Raw genomic sequence first — 14,967 nt, 5'->3', positions numbered from 1 at the left:
CAGGCAAAAGGTCGGTGCAGGCTGCGTACAATCCATAGGTCAGTAAATAACACAAAACACACTCCAGCACAGATAAGCCCAGCTAAATGCTACAACAGACACTGGAATCTGACAGCGGAGTGGCTGTAAGGGTCCAGCAGGCCTTAAAGCGCTTCAAGCAAGGATGCTGAGGGGGAAAACACAGCTGAAGGAAAACAAGGATGCTACAAGCCGCAAAGCACTAATTCCTAGAACCCCTCTGCTGCTGTACACGTCGCCGTCGGAAGGAATAGGTCAGGGTGCTCGACTGCGGTGGGACTCCGCCCAGGATCGTCTACCAGAACAGCGTGTTTTAACACTGGCACAGTGTGACTTCTGGCTCTTCCTCAAAGTCAAAGTGACTATGAAAGGTAAACATTTGGGGCCTGATTTAATAAAGCTCATGAAGGCTGGAGAAGATACACTTTCATCAGTGAACCTGGGTGATTCAGCAAACCTGAAATAAATCTGGTCCCGGACTGAAAACATTTGCATGGCTTTTAAGAAATCAGTTACTGGTTTTTGGGTCTCCCAGCTTCACTGATGAAAGTGTATCTTCTCCAGACTTGGTGAGCTTTATTAAATCAGTCCCATCGAATCAATTCGGCACACATAAGTCATATAACTAAAGACACTCACAAAAGCAGACTTCCAGAATTGCTTCAGAAAGTGGCAAGAATAATGGGATAATTGTACTTGAAGTGAGGAGGAGAATATTGTGGGTGTTTAATGGCAATGTGTCTTTTACTGTTGAATAAAAGCATCCACCATATTTTTTGATCACACCTCATAAGTACTAGCTTTAAGGAGGTCTGTATACTTGAACAAAGAATTTTGTAAAAAGACACAGCTATATTGTGTCTCTTTTATGATACAATGAAGCACATTATCAGGATGGTAGCAGAACAGAACTAATCTCCTAATACATGACCTGTACCGCTGCCAAGAAGATAGCTGGGAATTTCCCTTCTCTTCCCCATGCCTAATACTCTAATTAAAAAGGGTTAATTCGACCATTCAAACCATGGAGGGGTTATGTGCCAAATTGTCAAATCTGTCTCCAGGAATTAGAGGGAGAGGAGGTGGCAGGTATTGAGAAACACCATTCGGTAAACATTACAGTGACACAGATTCTGTCCACTCAGCTCCCCTGCCCTTGTATAAAAAGCCTGAGATCTCCCTCGCTAGTTCTCCACAAACTGAAGTCTGACAGTTTGGGAGGGGGTTCTGCAGTAACAATGGCTTCTACAGTACAACTTATATTTTTCCTGGGGATGGTGGGTAAGTAAAAGACATCTTTTACCTGCAGAAGAAAAAACATTTGTCATTTGTACCTTTTTTTTAAATAATTGTATTAATCTTTTACGTAAATTACAGTGTGTAATATAAGGTAGATATACAAATACCATACATTGTGGTAGATATTTATGCAGGTGTTATAAAACTTTTTTTTCTATAAATTTTTATAGTGCAGAAGTATTAAAGGTTTTTTTCTAAAATACTAGTTGTCTATTATATTTGTGGTTTGGCACTGACCCCCACCAATTATAAGAAATAAGAATTAAAAGTAGAGTTTCATAATTTAATATGAATTTTTGTTATATTAATATGCACATTCTAGTATTTAGAAACTACCAAATTTTAGCAGTTTTCAAGACAGTATCCAGACCTTAGATTTTTTCTATTAGAAAGCCATACCCAGAAAAAAAATACAGATGTAACCTGACATTTCAGATCATTTAGGGACAGCTTAAGATCAGTTGTGCCTTGCTTTTATACCTTTATGAAGGTCATTGTGATTGCATGACAAACACAAGGTAATAACATCTCAAATGCATATCTGATACATCTAAACAGGCTTTGTACATTTCATAAAGAGTTTTAGAATGAATATTCAGATTCAGTATACATTTAAGATTGTATTTGGATTGTAGTTTGCTTTTTTCTTGTAAACACGTTTATGTAATTGAAGTTACACAAATAATAAATTCATTGCAGATGTATCTCTAATACGCTAGGGCTGATTTACTAAAGTAATATATGCTTTTCACTTGTCAAAGTGAATTATCACCTTGCAAGGGATAATATTAATTCCTTTAAGTTAGTAAATGAGATCAAGCCCTGCTGACTTTAAGCATCCAATCATGTGTAATAAATAAAAAAAAAATCAATTTTTTTCTTTCTCATGATCGATTAGTCTTTGCAAAGTGAGCTATCATCACTTTTATTAAGCTAAATGATTTATCACTTGCAAGATGATAATTCACCTTGGAAAGTGAAAAGCCAAAATCCCTTTAGTAAATAAGCCTTACCAGCTTTAGGTCATGTGTTTCAATGGCAGTAACTGGTTCCCACCAGGGAATATTTGAGTGAATGTTAGATTCCCTGTTTTATAAATAGAGCTGTAAGTGTCTTATACAGTTGCTATGACTTTTCTACCGATAAGTTGGACTACACATGCCTTACCATATATTCTTCATGACCAGCTGCAAAATACAATCAGATCATGGTTCTATATCCAACTGTCCTACAGCATATGTAAGCACTCGAGAAGTTCCCAGAAATGTCTGTGTTTCTGTTGCATAATTGTATTTGCTAGATAAATAAATCCAATGCATTCCATTTATTTTATATCACTGGTATTATTAATTAATGATGTGACTGTCACTTAAGGGGATTTTTTCAACAAGTCACAAGCCTTACCTGATCCGCCGGCGTCCTTCTCTGCGATCCTCGTCTTCTCGCTTCCTCTGGCCGGCATCCTCTGCATCCGATGAGTCACCGGGGAGTTCCTGGTGACGTCGGTGCCTGCGGATGTTCCGTTCGGGGCGTGTCAGGAATTTCAAATCTATTTGTATTCCATTCAATACAAAATAACTGTATTGAATGCAATACAGTGGATTTATATGTGTAAAAGCAGTACATTGTCCTTCATTAACATTTATTTTACAGTATAATAGGACATACATAGAAAGTTTAGGACTCCTAAACCACTTTCAACTAGCTGGTAAAAACAACCTACTAAACAAATGCAACCTACCAACTCTTTTTATTAACACCATAAATTTAGAAGGTTGGTGGTAAGTTATTTTGAGTTCTTTTGTAATTCTAGTTCAAATGTTTGAATTGCCTGAAAACAGTTACGTGTTTCTGGGCACCATAGGTAAAAGGAAAGGCTCAGACCGTAGACAGAAGTATGCCAATGAACTTATAAAGAGAACTATTCAGAAATGGGCCTATTCCCATTACCACTGGCACCAATGATCCATTTGGGTATCTGTAAGGGTGACATTTTTCATACTGGCCAACAATGTAGAAGGCATTCATACCATTGACCACCAGGCTAATGTACAATGAGATGGGTTTATCATAAATATTGACAGGGTTCTTTAAGAATTAAAAGTTATTTTAAGGTTTCCCTCGTGTTAAAAAGGTTGAGAAACACCGCTGTAAGATTTAAGAGGTGAAGTCATTAGAATGTGAGTGGAGGAGAATGGAGGGCAATAAGTTGTGTATTTATGGTAATTACATGTAACTTATTGATATATAGCAAGATATATAGCTTAGAAACATCACTGTTTGTGCAGCTGTACTACTGTACAAATAATTCCAATCACTACCTGTGACTTCAGATTGATCCCTGTGACCCTCTCCCCGCCTCCAGAATATTGGCTAAAGCTGAACCTGGGACCTTGACCTCGGTTTTCCCTTGGCTTTAATACTTTTGAAATCTCTGACTTGGAACAGCTATGAAGAATAGTTTTGGCTTTACTCCGACTTTTCTTCTTTTGCTTGTTTCAGGGCAGTGTATTAGTTTTGAGGTCATGGACTACCAGGATACTCATACTTTTTGAAGAGGTCAGCAGAAAAATGCTGGGTTTTCTTTTCATCCTTATTAGCTAAAAAGGCTGTGTACAGATGTATGTAAATGTATTGCAACTGTCAGAGTTACATTGACTTTGGTCTATGTCCTTGTACAACTTTTTGTAGTGCTAGCAGAATGCTGAATGAACTTTGTTCTAAAGTGTAAGTATAGTGTGGTGAACAATTTGGGTGATTTAGGGACAAGGACTATTTTTTTCCATGTAGTTGAATTTTAGGTGTATATTCAGAAACAAATAACTTCAGCAACTGAGCGCCAATAGTGAATCGCCTTTCCTGTTTTGCTGCTAATAATTGACAGTCTACTTTAGAAGTACAGTTCAGTTTAAGCCAGAGAAAGATACGTTTTCACTTAAAAAGTTTTAAAGTGTAAATGTATAGTGTTTAATACAATTCCTAATTTAACATATTCAAAATTATCTTTTTAGGTAGGTAAATATATTATAAATATATATAGGTGGAGCTTTAGGTTTTATTTCACATTTTTATCTTTAACTATTTAGTGCTAGTTAATAAAAGCTTTTTGTTTACAGGCTCTGTAGCTCAAGTTCCAGTTCACAGACAAGGGTAATGAGCCACCAGCAGTGACTAGGTGGAAATGAGAGTTTGGTATTGCATTAAGAGAACAGAATTATAAGACTGTGAGCAAAACCTTTGTTGCTTTTGTTGAACTGACCTGTTATCATATATTGTGTCTTCAAACAGCCCTGTGCCTTGCAAACCCAATAAACAAAATCCGATGGTGCGTGAAATCTGAAGCTGAACTGAAAAAATGCAGAGATGTGAGCAAAACCTGTGAAAGTGATCAGACAACCCTCAGCTGTGTTCTCAGAGCCAACACTGATGAATGCGTCAGAGCAATTGCTGTAAGTTCATTATGAAGATTCTTCATAATATATCTTTATTTATGGAAATGTGCTGTATCACAGGTGGGTTGCACTGGGGTGCTATTCAAAAAAGTGGCAAGTGTTAGGCCCTGGCCAGCACCAGTCCTCACCAGAGACCAGTCCCCCAATCTAACACCACAGTCTTCACCTTTAGCAAGCCCCCGTTCAGCCTCGGGAGACTGGTTGCATCTCCCAGCACTCGGTTGCCCCCGCGACTTACTGCGCAAGGGATGGAGTCTGGGAATGGGCTGGCAGCATGCCAGGAGCCCACAGATAGCAGTACCAAGATTCCAACAGAGACAAGTCCAGGATACAGAGCAGAGGTCATACACAGAATATCCGTCCACCAAACAAAGTACAGAAGGGCAAAACACAAGCAGAGTCGGGGTCACAGGCAAAAGGTCGGTCCAGGCTGCGTACAAATGATAGGCCAGGAACAGGCAAGGTTAGGAACAGTAAATCACACGAATACACACCAGTAGCAAGTAGCTTAAAGCATAGCTAAATATAGAATTTTCACTTTACATGAAAGGGTAGACAACCCTTTTATGTTAAGAAAAAATTGTGTGTTTGTTTTTATTCAAAGTGCAACACCCTTTTTTTAATTAAAAAAAAAAAAAAAAAAAGGTGTTGCACCACCTTATAATTCTCGGTCGCCTCGTGACTGAGAATGATTGGTGGCACAACATATCTATGTTACACATCCCGGGAGGCTTTTGGGTGCTCTTTTCATCAAAAGGGAAAAAAAAAGCCCACCTCACGTATGCGCAGTGAGATTGGCAAGTTTTTTTTCCCCAACTATGTCTCCTGATCTCGGGCCTGGGTCAGGTGACATAGTAAGAAAAACCCGGAAAAAGAGGAGAAGATGGCGGCGCCTGGAGTGCCGGCCCGAAGGCTGATGCCAGGACGACTCAGGACCTGATGGAAAACACCTAAGGACCAATCGACTGCACTGCCAGATTAAAGGCAAGTTTTTTTTTTTTTTGTTTTTGTTTTTGTTTTTTTTTAATTTAATTCCTCTTTAACGCTACAACAGGCACTGGTGACTGGGAGTAGAGAGGTATAGCAGCAGCCAATATATCCCAGCAGCCAATAGCAGTGCAGGATAGGGTCATAAAATAATTGCCTCTGAAATCCCCTTCAGCTGCGCACAGCCTAACAATGGATGCCGAAAATACATCAGACTGCACAGCTAAAGGGAAGTAGGGGCTGCGGCTATCTTGGTTCTCCTGGCTGCTGTAAATGACATCGCCGCACAGAATACACAGTCTTTTATACTGCAATAGTACACAGTACAGAGTTGCCAGACAGATGAGCATCTCCTAACAGCAACGTAATGCATGTTATTGCACATTGTGGTGATGTGTTACATACACATACATGTGTACATACATACATACATAACACAAACATGTGTTACATTATCTAAATAGACTCCACCAAACATTCATTACTGAGCTCAATTAAAAATCCAAAAGTGTGATTATTGGTTCTGGCTGACATTTCTCTAAACTTACAACATATGCTTTCCAAAACTAGAATGAATGCCCAGAGAATAAAATTATTATTAATTCTCCCTTTGCGTAAACCTAATGGTAGGGGAAGAACTTAAGTGTAAGAATAGTCAAATTGACATTTTTTAACCAAAACTTTCACTTTGATAGCAAAAAACGTTTCACTCTTGATAGCAAATTGTATTGTAGTCTATGGCCACTGACTTTTCAAGGTAATTGTAAAGTCCATGAATGTAATAGTGTCACTAAGATCTTTGGAACATCAGTGAGATATATAGTGAAATAAAACAAAAAAATCATGTTATATTCCCTAATTCTTCTTTAAAGTGTATTCAAGAATAGTTTTTATGTTAATTGCAAAATTCCTGAACATAGTATTCTCTCCAAAAATTGCTCAGGGGGCTGGGCGACATACAGGCACATGACATAAGAAAACATGAAAAATACTTTTAAAGGTGCCAAAGCTTGTCTTTATAGCAGGTAGGAGTTAATTAGAGGGTATCACTACATTTGCAATTTGGGTCAAAGTTTTGGACAATACAAAGCAGTTAGGATAAATACAGTTAGCATCTATTGAATTATCAATATGATTTTAATGATTACAATGTTCAGTTTATTACTGAAAATGCTTGTTTTACAGGATGACCTTGCAGATGCAATTGATTTGGATAGTGGAGAAATTTACAAAGCTTCGCTGCATCCCTACAATTTAAAGCCAGTGGCTGCTGAAAATTATGGCACTCAGAGAGGTAAATTGATCCAAGTAAAAACTTGGAAATTGTTTAGAAAAAATATACTTAAAATCAATTAAATGCACAGAAACACATTACAATTGTATTTTTGTAAATTATGTAAAATTAAAAGATATCAAAATTAGATGCCAAATGTAACATAAAAACCCTGTGGTTTCTGAGGGGTGAGGGAGCCCAGGAACCACAGAGGTGATGGTGGGGTCACCATGCCCTATTCATAGACGTAATCAAGTCACTACCATTTAGATGACTTCTATGTAAAATCCAACATCCAGGAGACGAAAGGTCATCTTCTATAGCAGTCAGGAGTTAGGTTACAAGTTAGAGCTGCTGGTATAAGATATAGGTATAAGATATATAAGTATAAGTATAAGATATATGGTATAAGATATAAGATATGGTATAAGATATAAGGTGTACAAGATGACAGCAAAAAGGGTTAAGCCTGTTTTCCAAAATTTTGTGGTCAATATTTGGGATTCAAGCTTTCACATTCACTCTATTACAGTTACGGAGTGGTAAATGCTCCTCTACTTCTCTACACAATAACAACAATATATATGAACAAGTATTTAAAAAGATTTGTTAATAATGCTTTCAAAATACTGTAATAAAAACTAAAAATGTGCCAATAAAACAATCTATTTTATATATATATAATAATAATCTCAGTTCAGGTATATTAGGCCTTTTATTTTTATTAATGGCTACAAAATGTGTATAGTTTATATACCTCAAATAAAGAAAAATGCAAAACAGTTACAAATGAATATGTAAAATATGTCATTATTTTTAATTGCAGAGCCCGATACATGTTACTTCTCAGTGGCTTTGGTTAAGGAGTCCAGTAATTTCTTGTTTAGGGAACTTAAAGACAAGAGGTCTTGTCACACCGCAGTTGGAAGGGCAGCAGGTTGGACCGCTCCAATTGGGACTCTCATAGAAATGGGAATGATAAAAATGGATGATCCTGAGAGTCAGTCTGTTGAGAAAGGTAAAAACAGTTTCTTCTTAACCACAAATCATAACCACACATTGAACTGAACGTGAGAGTTTAACCAGTTTGTGTCCATACATCAAAAATTAACTAATAAAAAAAGGATAGTTGTCCCTTGACCCTGCTAGAAATTCAGTTCTAGGTGTACTTACCCAAAAAAAGGTGATCTTTAGTCACCAATAAATAGAAGCAGGGTCAGCAATGGGAACCCAGCCAAATTATTCTACCAGGTGGTAACCCGGAACATTTCATTATGCGAGAAATGTGGTTTTAGGCACTAGTGTGTGAATGGGAGGTTTTGTTATTCTCTGGCAGCCTTGCCTACATAGGCTATAGGCTGTAAGATTTGGAGAAATACTGCCCTGAAACTCATATTGTTTAAGGCTGGGTTTTTTCTATAATCACACACCTAATATATATTAATATATAATAATCACACTTATACCCCTTCTTGTGCTTCAAAGATCTCCAGTTTTTATTTTTGTACTTGGTTTATGGAGACATTTGGGAAACATTGCTACTGCATCAATCCCGCAAAAATAATTCAGCTTAATGCAGATCTATGACTTATATCTGCAACATATCTGTAGGTTGTTACTCACCAGCTTCCACACAACACTGCACTATGGCTGACATGTGAACATCAGCAGGCTTTATATGAATGCTTTTTACCAGAAACGAAAACCCAACAAATGTTCTGGCTGCATAAACTTGGTTCCTAAACACAATCATGCAAGAGAAATTAAGGTTTTAATAAATTCTTTGGTATGAATTTTTTAAACCTTAAAAGTTCACCTCTTTTAATTTAGTACATTGTTTTTAAACAATGGATTTACTGTGAACATATTCAGTCAATGATCTTTTTCTATAAATAGTTCTGAAAATTCGATAAAGCTCACACATGTTTTTTAAGCTGCTTACTGAACAGAAGTAGATTTTAAATATCAAACTTTTTAAAGAGTATATAGCATTTTTATTTTCCTAATCCGTAGCCTAAAGTTCTATTGCTTGACATAAACCCTTTTTTTTCTAGCTGTTGCTAAATTCTTTTCTGCCAGCTGTGCTCCTGGGGCCAAAGAGCCAAACTTGTGTAAGCAATGTGCTGGAAAGCAAGACAAAAAGTGCCAAGCATCTGAGAATGAGCCATATTTTGGCTATGCTGGAGCCCGCGCGTGAGTATACTATAATGTTTGTCATCCAATGTACTTTGAGTGCTATTCTGAAGTTGTGGTCATCTCCAGGAACATTTGACTATTTGTCTTTGCATTATCATTTGAGAATTTCCAGACTTCCAGACTGGGACTTCTGGTTATAAAAGTGGACGTAATGTTAGTCCTCATAATGCAGAAGTCTAGATGCATGGTGACATTTGTAGCAACAACCACAAATAAATTAAAGGCCTTAACTATTTTTTCCAGTGCTGCTGTAAATCTGATTTGTTTCTTTGTTCCCACAAAGATAGTCCTTACTTTATATTGATAAATGAAGCTAATTTGTTAGAACAGGCAGACCAAAATAGCCCTTAGTTATTTTTCCATTGGTCCCTGGTGAACTGGTGCTTTCAATGAATGCAACGTGCATTACAGGGCCTAAAAAAGTATTTTATTTTCTGTGGTTTAGTCAGCTGGCTACAGAAAAGATATCAGGTGTGGTTGTAAATGGGGTATATTTAGAAGTGTAATTGTACCACAAGGCTCTGTACTAAGTCCTGTTCAACCTAGTGTGTTTCTAAGTCATATATGTAAGGGCCTGGTCCAACAGTACTCGCCAGACACCAGTCCCCCAATCTAATGCCACACTCTTCACCTATAGCAGCCCTGCTCAGCCTCTGGAGACTGGTTGCGTTTCCCAGCACAAGGTTGCCCCAGGACACAAAGGAGAGTATCTGGGGATGGGCTGGCATTTGACCAGGAGCCCACAGATAAAGCAGTACCAAGTTTCAACAGAAAGAAGTCCAAAATACAGAGCAGAGGTCATACACAGATAATCCATCCATCAGACAAACTATGCAAGGTCAAAACACAAGCAGAGTCGGGGACACAGGCAAAAGGTCAGTCCAGGTGGCGTAAACTCTCAGGGTCAGAAACAGGCATTGTCAGCAACAATAAATCAAACAAAAACTCTCCAGAACAGATTAGCCCACCTAAACGATACAACAGGCACTGAGCAGTGGGAGAAGAGGGGCTATAAGAGTGGCAGCACAGGAGCACTAATCGGCTCTTGAAATCCCCTTCAGCTGTGCACAGTCTCTGAGTGTGTGCTGGGGATGCAGAGAAAGTACATTTCAGGGAAGCAGAAGATGCTGCTATGTCCTTGCTGCTGCAAATTTCACCACTAAAAAGAATAAATGGTAAGAGATACTGTGGGGGCTCACAGGATTATTGACCCCACAAGCATTGACAAGGTATTGCTGATGACACATGGGTATGCAATAGGGTTGAAATTACTGGAGGTGTTTGCCACAGGGAACATGATTTAGCATTACTGCAAATTTGGTCAGAATTATGGAAGCTTTAGTTAAATTTATGTAAATGCAATATAATGCATTAAGGTAACAAAAGATATTCTGATTCAACATTACTGTGCAGTGTTGCCATATCATGAGATTCAAAACATTGTGGGGTATTTCAGATGCCTGCAGAATGAACAAATAGTTTGAGCATACCGTGGGGAAAGCCGGCAGAAGCAGGAGTAAATCACTACCAGTTAAGGAATATAGGGGTTCTGATATATAGAATAATATAGGGTTTCTGAACCCCCTTTATAGATCTTAAAGATGAACTGAACAGACAAAATTTAGTTTGCATTTATTATTGTATCTAACATTGCCTGTACATCTCTTTTTTTGTAGGACAGTCCATTTAAAATGCCATGCTTCAATATACCCCCAAAAACCTAAAAATGTGCAGATTACATTTTTTGCCTTAGCAAATTGTGGTGGGCCATGGTGCATTTCTGAAGTGCTCTTTCTCGCCATTACTAAAACTATAGGGTGTGATCAGGCTGAGAAAATCCATAGTAGTAAATATACCATTCTATTCCAATATCTATATAAATCCCCTTTCCAGAGAAGTATGTTCATCCTTCCACATTAGCAAATTTTGGAGTACATCCCTTCTTACAGCTGTATACATACCCACCGATTCCATTAAACAGACTGCTTACATATTCCGCTAAGACATATACACCTGCTCCCAGCATGTATCTTCTATTCTTTGCTCACCACATATTATTATAAACTTGTATTTATTCATATATTACTACATATGTATTCCTCTAGTAGCTCTTGAACAGCTCTAGCAGATATACTCACCCCTCCGATCCTTTAATTTGCACTCCAATGGGGTGTTCACTGTTCACGGGGCAGTCACACTTTAGACTTAGCACTGAATGCAGGTAGGGGCTGTGTGGCTGAATGTCAAATTGTTGATCTCCATTGCATAGTAGACCCATGAAATTAGTAGTTTACACAATAAGATAGGGCTCTTTGTGCTCTAAATCAGAGGGGTATTTCTGGAAAGGGCAAAAGGCATTTTCTGTGCTGAAAATGTTCTGAGCTTAAAAAGTGAGTATGAGTATACAGGCACCACATCGAAGAACTGGTGGTCTGAAATAAACTACAGTTTTTTTTTGGTTGGGATATTCTCTAACACACGTTAAGGATACAATTACAATTTGTATAACAATTTTAAAGTTGGATCTTAGCAGCTTTTTTTTTTCATTCTTTGTGCAGGTGTTTGAAAGATGATAAAGGTGATGTGTCTTTTGTGAAGCATATTTTACCAGGTAAACAAAACAACTTTGTATTATACCTATTGGCATTATATCCTATAATGGTTTTATTATATTTACAGCAAATAGTATATAGAAAATAAAAGTGATAATGATATTTATGCATATATATTGCATGAGAACAAATAGTGCATGGCAAATTATGAGAAATACTGTAGCTTTGCCCTAAGAACTTTATTTTCATTGATATATTATTGCAAGTAAAGACTTACAAATTATTATTATTATTATTATTATTATTAATAAACAGGATTTATATAGCACCAACATATTATGCAGCGCTGTACATTAAATGGGGGTTGCAAATGACAGACTAATACAGACAGTAATACAGGAGGAGAGAACCCTGCCCTGAAGAGCTTACAATCTAGTACAAAAGCAATTAATACATTTGTAACCTATTAACAATTGTGTCTTAGTCTCTAAAACTTTGCTGGTTCTTAAAGTGCATCATGCCTAAACTATAGAAATGAAAATGTTCACATATTCTTAGCAGTAAAAACCTTATAAACAAAAACACATGAAGTATATTAGGAAAGACACACTTTGGATGTTTGGGCAACTATATACTTTTATAATTTCACCTGGTACAAGTGATGAGACTCAAAAAAAATAGTCCTACTAAGTGCAACAGAACAGACAGAGGAACTCTTTCTGGTTAGGTAGCTTTCTGGCTACCTAACTACTCCCTTTCTTATCTACCTCCTTCATTCTATTTCCTCTGCTTCCTGTTTAGCTAACTAATCAATATTTTCCTTTCTTCTCCCTTGCTTTTTGCCAGCTCCCAGACTAAAGCTATGTACACACGTCAGATTTTTATCGCCCTATAATTGGCATCAGCCAGATATCGGGCGAAAATCTGCCGTGTGTACAGTCGGTGTCATCCATCATCCGAACGACCCTCCTGGCGGATCCACGGACGATGGACAACAACCGATCCTAATGCAAGGGAAGGGGGAGAGCGCGCATCAGGGTGCCACTCCGTCGCTCTCCCCCTCCCCTCTCCATAGAGCATGAACGGTGCTGTATGTACAGCACCGTTCATGCATCATGTAGTCCTTTGTCAAAATTGCACGTGTGTACGCGGCTTTATACAGTTAATTCCCATTAAGTCTCATTGGATGTTTTGGATTGGTTAATGGGTGTGATTGTAGGATACCTATTGGCTGAAACATTCCTCTAGTTTAAGATTAGTTCATTTAAACTTCAGTAATTAATTGAAACTGTCAAGCCAACTTTGATGCAGAACTGGAGCTAAGTGGTCTGGAGTTGTTGGGGAAGCAGGGGTCATATAACATAGGTGTCATCCCACTCCATCTATCCTGTCCTATATCCATATGTGAGTGCTGGTACCAATAATCTTTATAGTACTTTGATGAAAGGGGCCCAATTGTTTATACATCAAAATTGTTTATTATCCCTTAGTGGCTCTAAAGGTAATTGAGTCTGTCCTGGGAAACTGGATCCATTTATCCATTGTCATGTCTGAGATCATCCAGGGGGCTAGGTGACTAGATAGGGGTAAACAGATCACTATAAATAAATACAAAACCTTACACCTATGCATTGTTTAATTTCACTTAACTATTGGGACTATAACGTATAACATAAATACCTGACTACTGGGGATATATTATACACATTACTATGGGGATTTAGCCTAAAATAAATACAATTATTGTTATTATTGTACTATATTAATTATTTTTACCAATTATTATTGTACTATAACAGTTGTCTGGTAAAAAAGCCAACCTGCATGATTTCCCCTGTGGCTCCATAAGATAGAGTGGATTTTTGGAAAGTTCTTCTAGCTCCCTGTAGAAATATATATTACATATTTATAGACATTTACATACAACTGTTTATATATGTACACATATATATACAAAAATCCACAAATCATGAGTGCAGCAGTAAATTTTCAACTTTGTTTTCACCTGTAGCGGAATTCCAAAAGGGTTATATGCTGTTGTGCTTGGACAATACCAGGAAGCCAGTTTCTGAGTATGAGAAATGTTACTGGGCAAAAGTACCCGCTCATGCTGTTGTGACTGCAGACAGACCAGAGAAAATCCAACCAGTCGTTAAGTTCCTTGAGGAAGCACAGGTAAGTCCTTCTCTTTTTCTACAAAAGCTAATTTATGATACTATCAAGCTACAGAATAGCAGTAAAGTTAAAAAGCACATGAAGTGAAAGTGTTATATTGTATTAAAGAATGTGTTGAGGAGATATTTTATTACGTACAGATTTTCCAAGACAAAAGAAGAAGATGTGGTATCTTCTAGGCAAAGACAGGAAGCCCCTTGGACCTACAGCAGGGAAGCTAGACATATTTAAATACCCTGTAAATGACATCATGCAGACCCCAGAACCAGGATAAACCAAAGCATTGCTTAAATTGTCACTAAACCTAAAAACAAGAATGTTATAAATGGAGTATACCAGTCTTTGGATGTGGTGGCTGCATTTGTTTTAATGTTTCATTCCTATTTTCCTTGTATTCAAATGGTAATCCTGCCAGGAACACATTTCCCAGGATGCCAATGCTAACTAACTGGACAATATCCGTGGCTGCAGGGAACAAAATCTACCAGCTCATGTGCCGTTTCAGACATGTAGTAGACTGCAACATTGCACCTCAGGCTTAACTACACTCCCATCCGTTCCCATTCAACTAAATGGGAGCAGTTGGCTACCGTTTCGTGCATGTAAACGTGGCTGTGGTGGATTGCGGTTCCTCAAAGTGACTGACCATGCAGGTGCTTTTCCTCCTCTGCAGGAAGAACCGCACCTCACTCAATCACACATCAAAGCAGTTGTCAAACCCTGCAGTTTACAGGATAGTAATTGAAAAGGAGTGGCCAAAATGGCTAACAGTATGGTTTTAATCACATTCAAGTCTGAAAAAGGCTTAAGTCTTCAAAAAATTCAAGGAGTAAAGGGAGACTTAGCTGTTCACACAGAGAAACCTAGGATAGCTCTGTGCAGATTGCATCAAAAGTTAATAGAAGACATTTGTGGACCTTTAGACCTTTACTTTGATATAGCCATAACCATTTTCTATCTATCTATCTATCTATCTATCTATCTATCTATCTATCTATCTATCTATCTATCTATC

The 14,967-nt window shown here is 37.8% G+C and overlaps 1 protein-coding gene across 1 annotated transcript in view; it reads left to right on the top strand.

The window, feature by feature from the left end:
* Window positions 1-1,142: 1,142 nt before the first annotated feature.
* The window catches only part of LOC140328223 (serotransferrin-B-like), a 22,708-nt gene continuing 8,883 nt past the window's right edge, over window positions 1,143-14,967 (top strand). The window contains exons 1-7 of the mRNA XM_072407638.1: window positions 1,143-1,299; window positions 4,606-4,766; window positions 6,942-7,050; window positions 7,856-8,047; window positions 9,084-9,222; window positions 11,784-11,836; window positions 13,789-13,952. Of these exons, the coding sequence (XP_072263739.1) occupies window positions 1,257-1,299; window positions 4,606-4,766; window positions 6,942-7,050; window positions 7,856-8,047; window positions 9,084-9,222; window positions 11,784-11,836; window positions 13,789-13,952 (861 nt within the window). The 5' untranslated portion in view covers window positions 1,143-1,256. The remainder of the gene's footprint in view (window positions 1,300-4,605; window positions 4,767-6,941; window positions 7,051-7,855; window positions 8,048-9,083; window positions 9,223-11,783; window positions 11,837-13,788; window positions 13,953-14,967) is intronic.

Source organism: Pyxicephalus adspersus, chromosome 4 (assembly GCF_032062135.1).
Source record: "Pyxicephalus adspersus chromosome 4, UCB_Pads_2.0, whole genome shotgun sequence".
NCBI lineage: Eukaryota > Metazoa > Chordata > Amphibia > Anura > Pyxicephalidae > Pyxicephalus > Pyxicephalus adspersus.
Note: the sequence above shows the minus strand (reverse complement) of the source record. Positions and strands in the feature narration are given on the sequence as shown.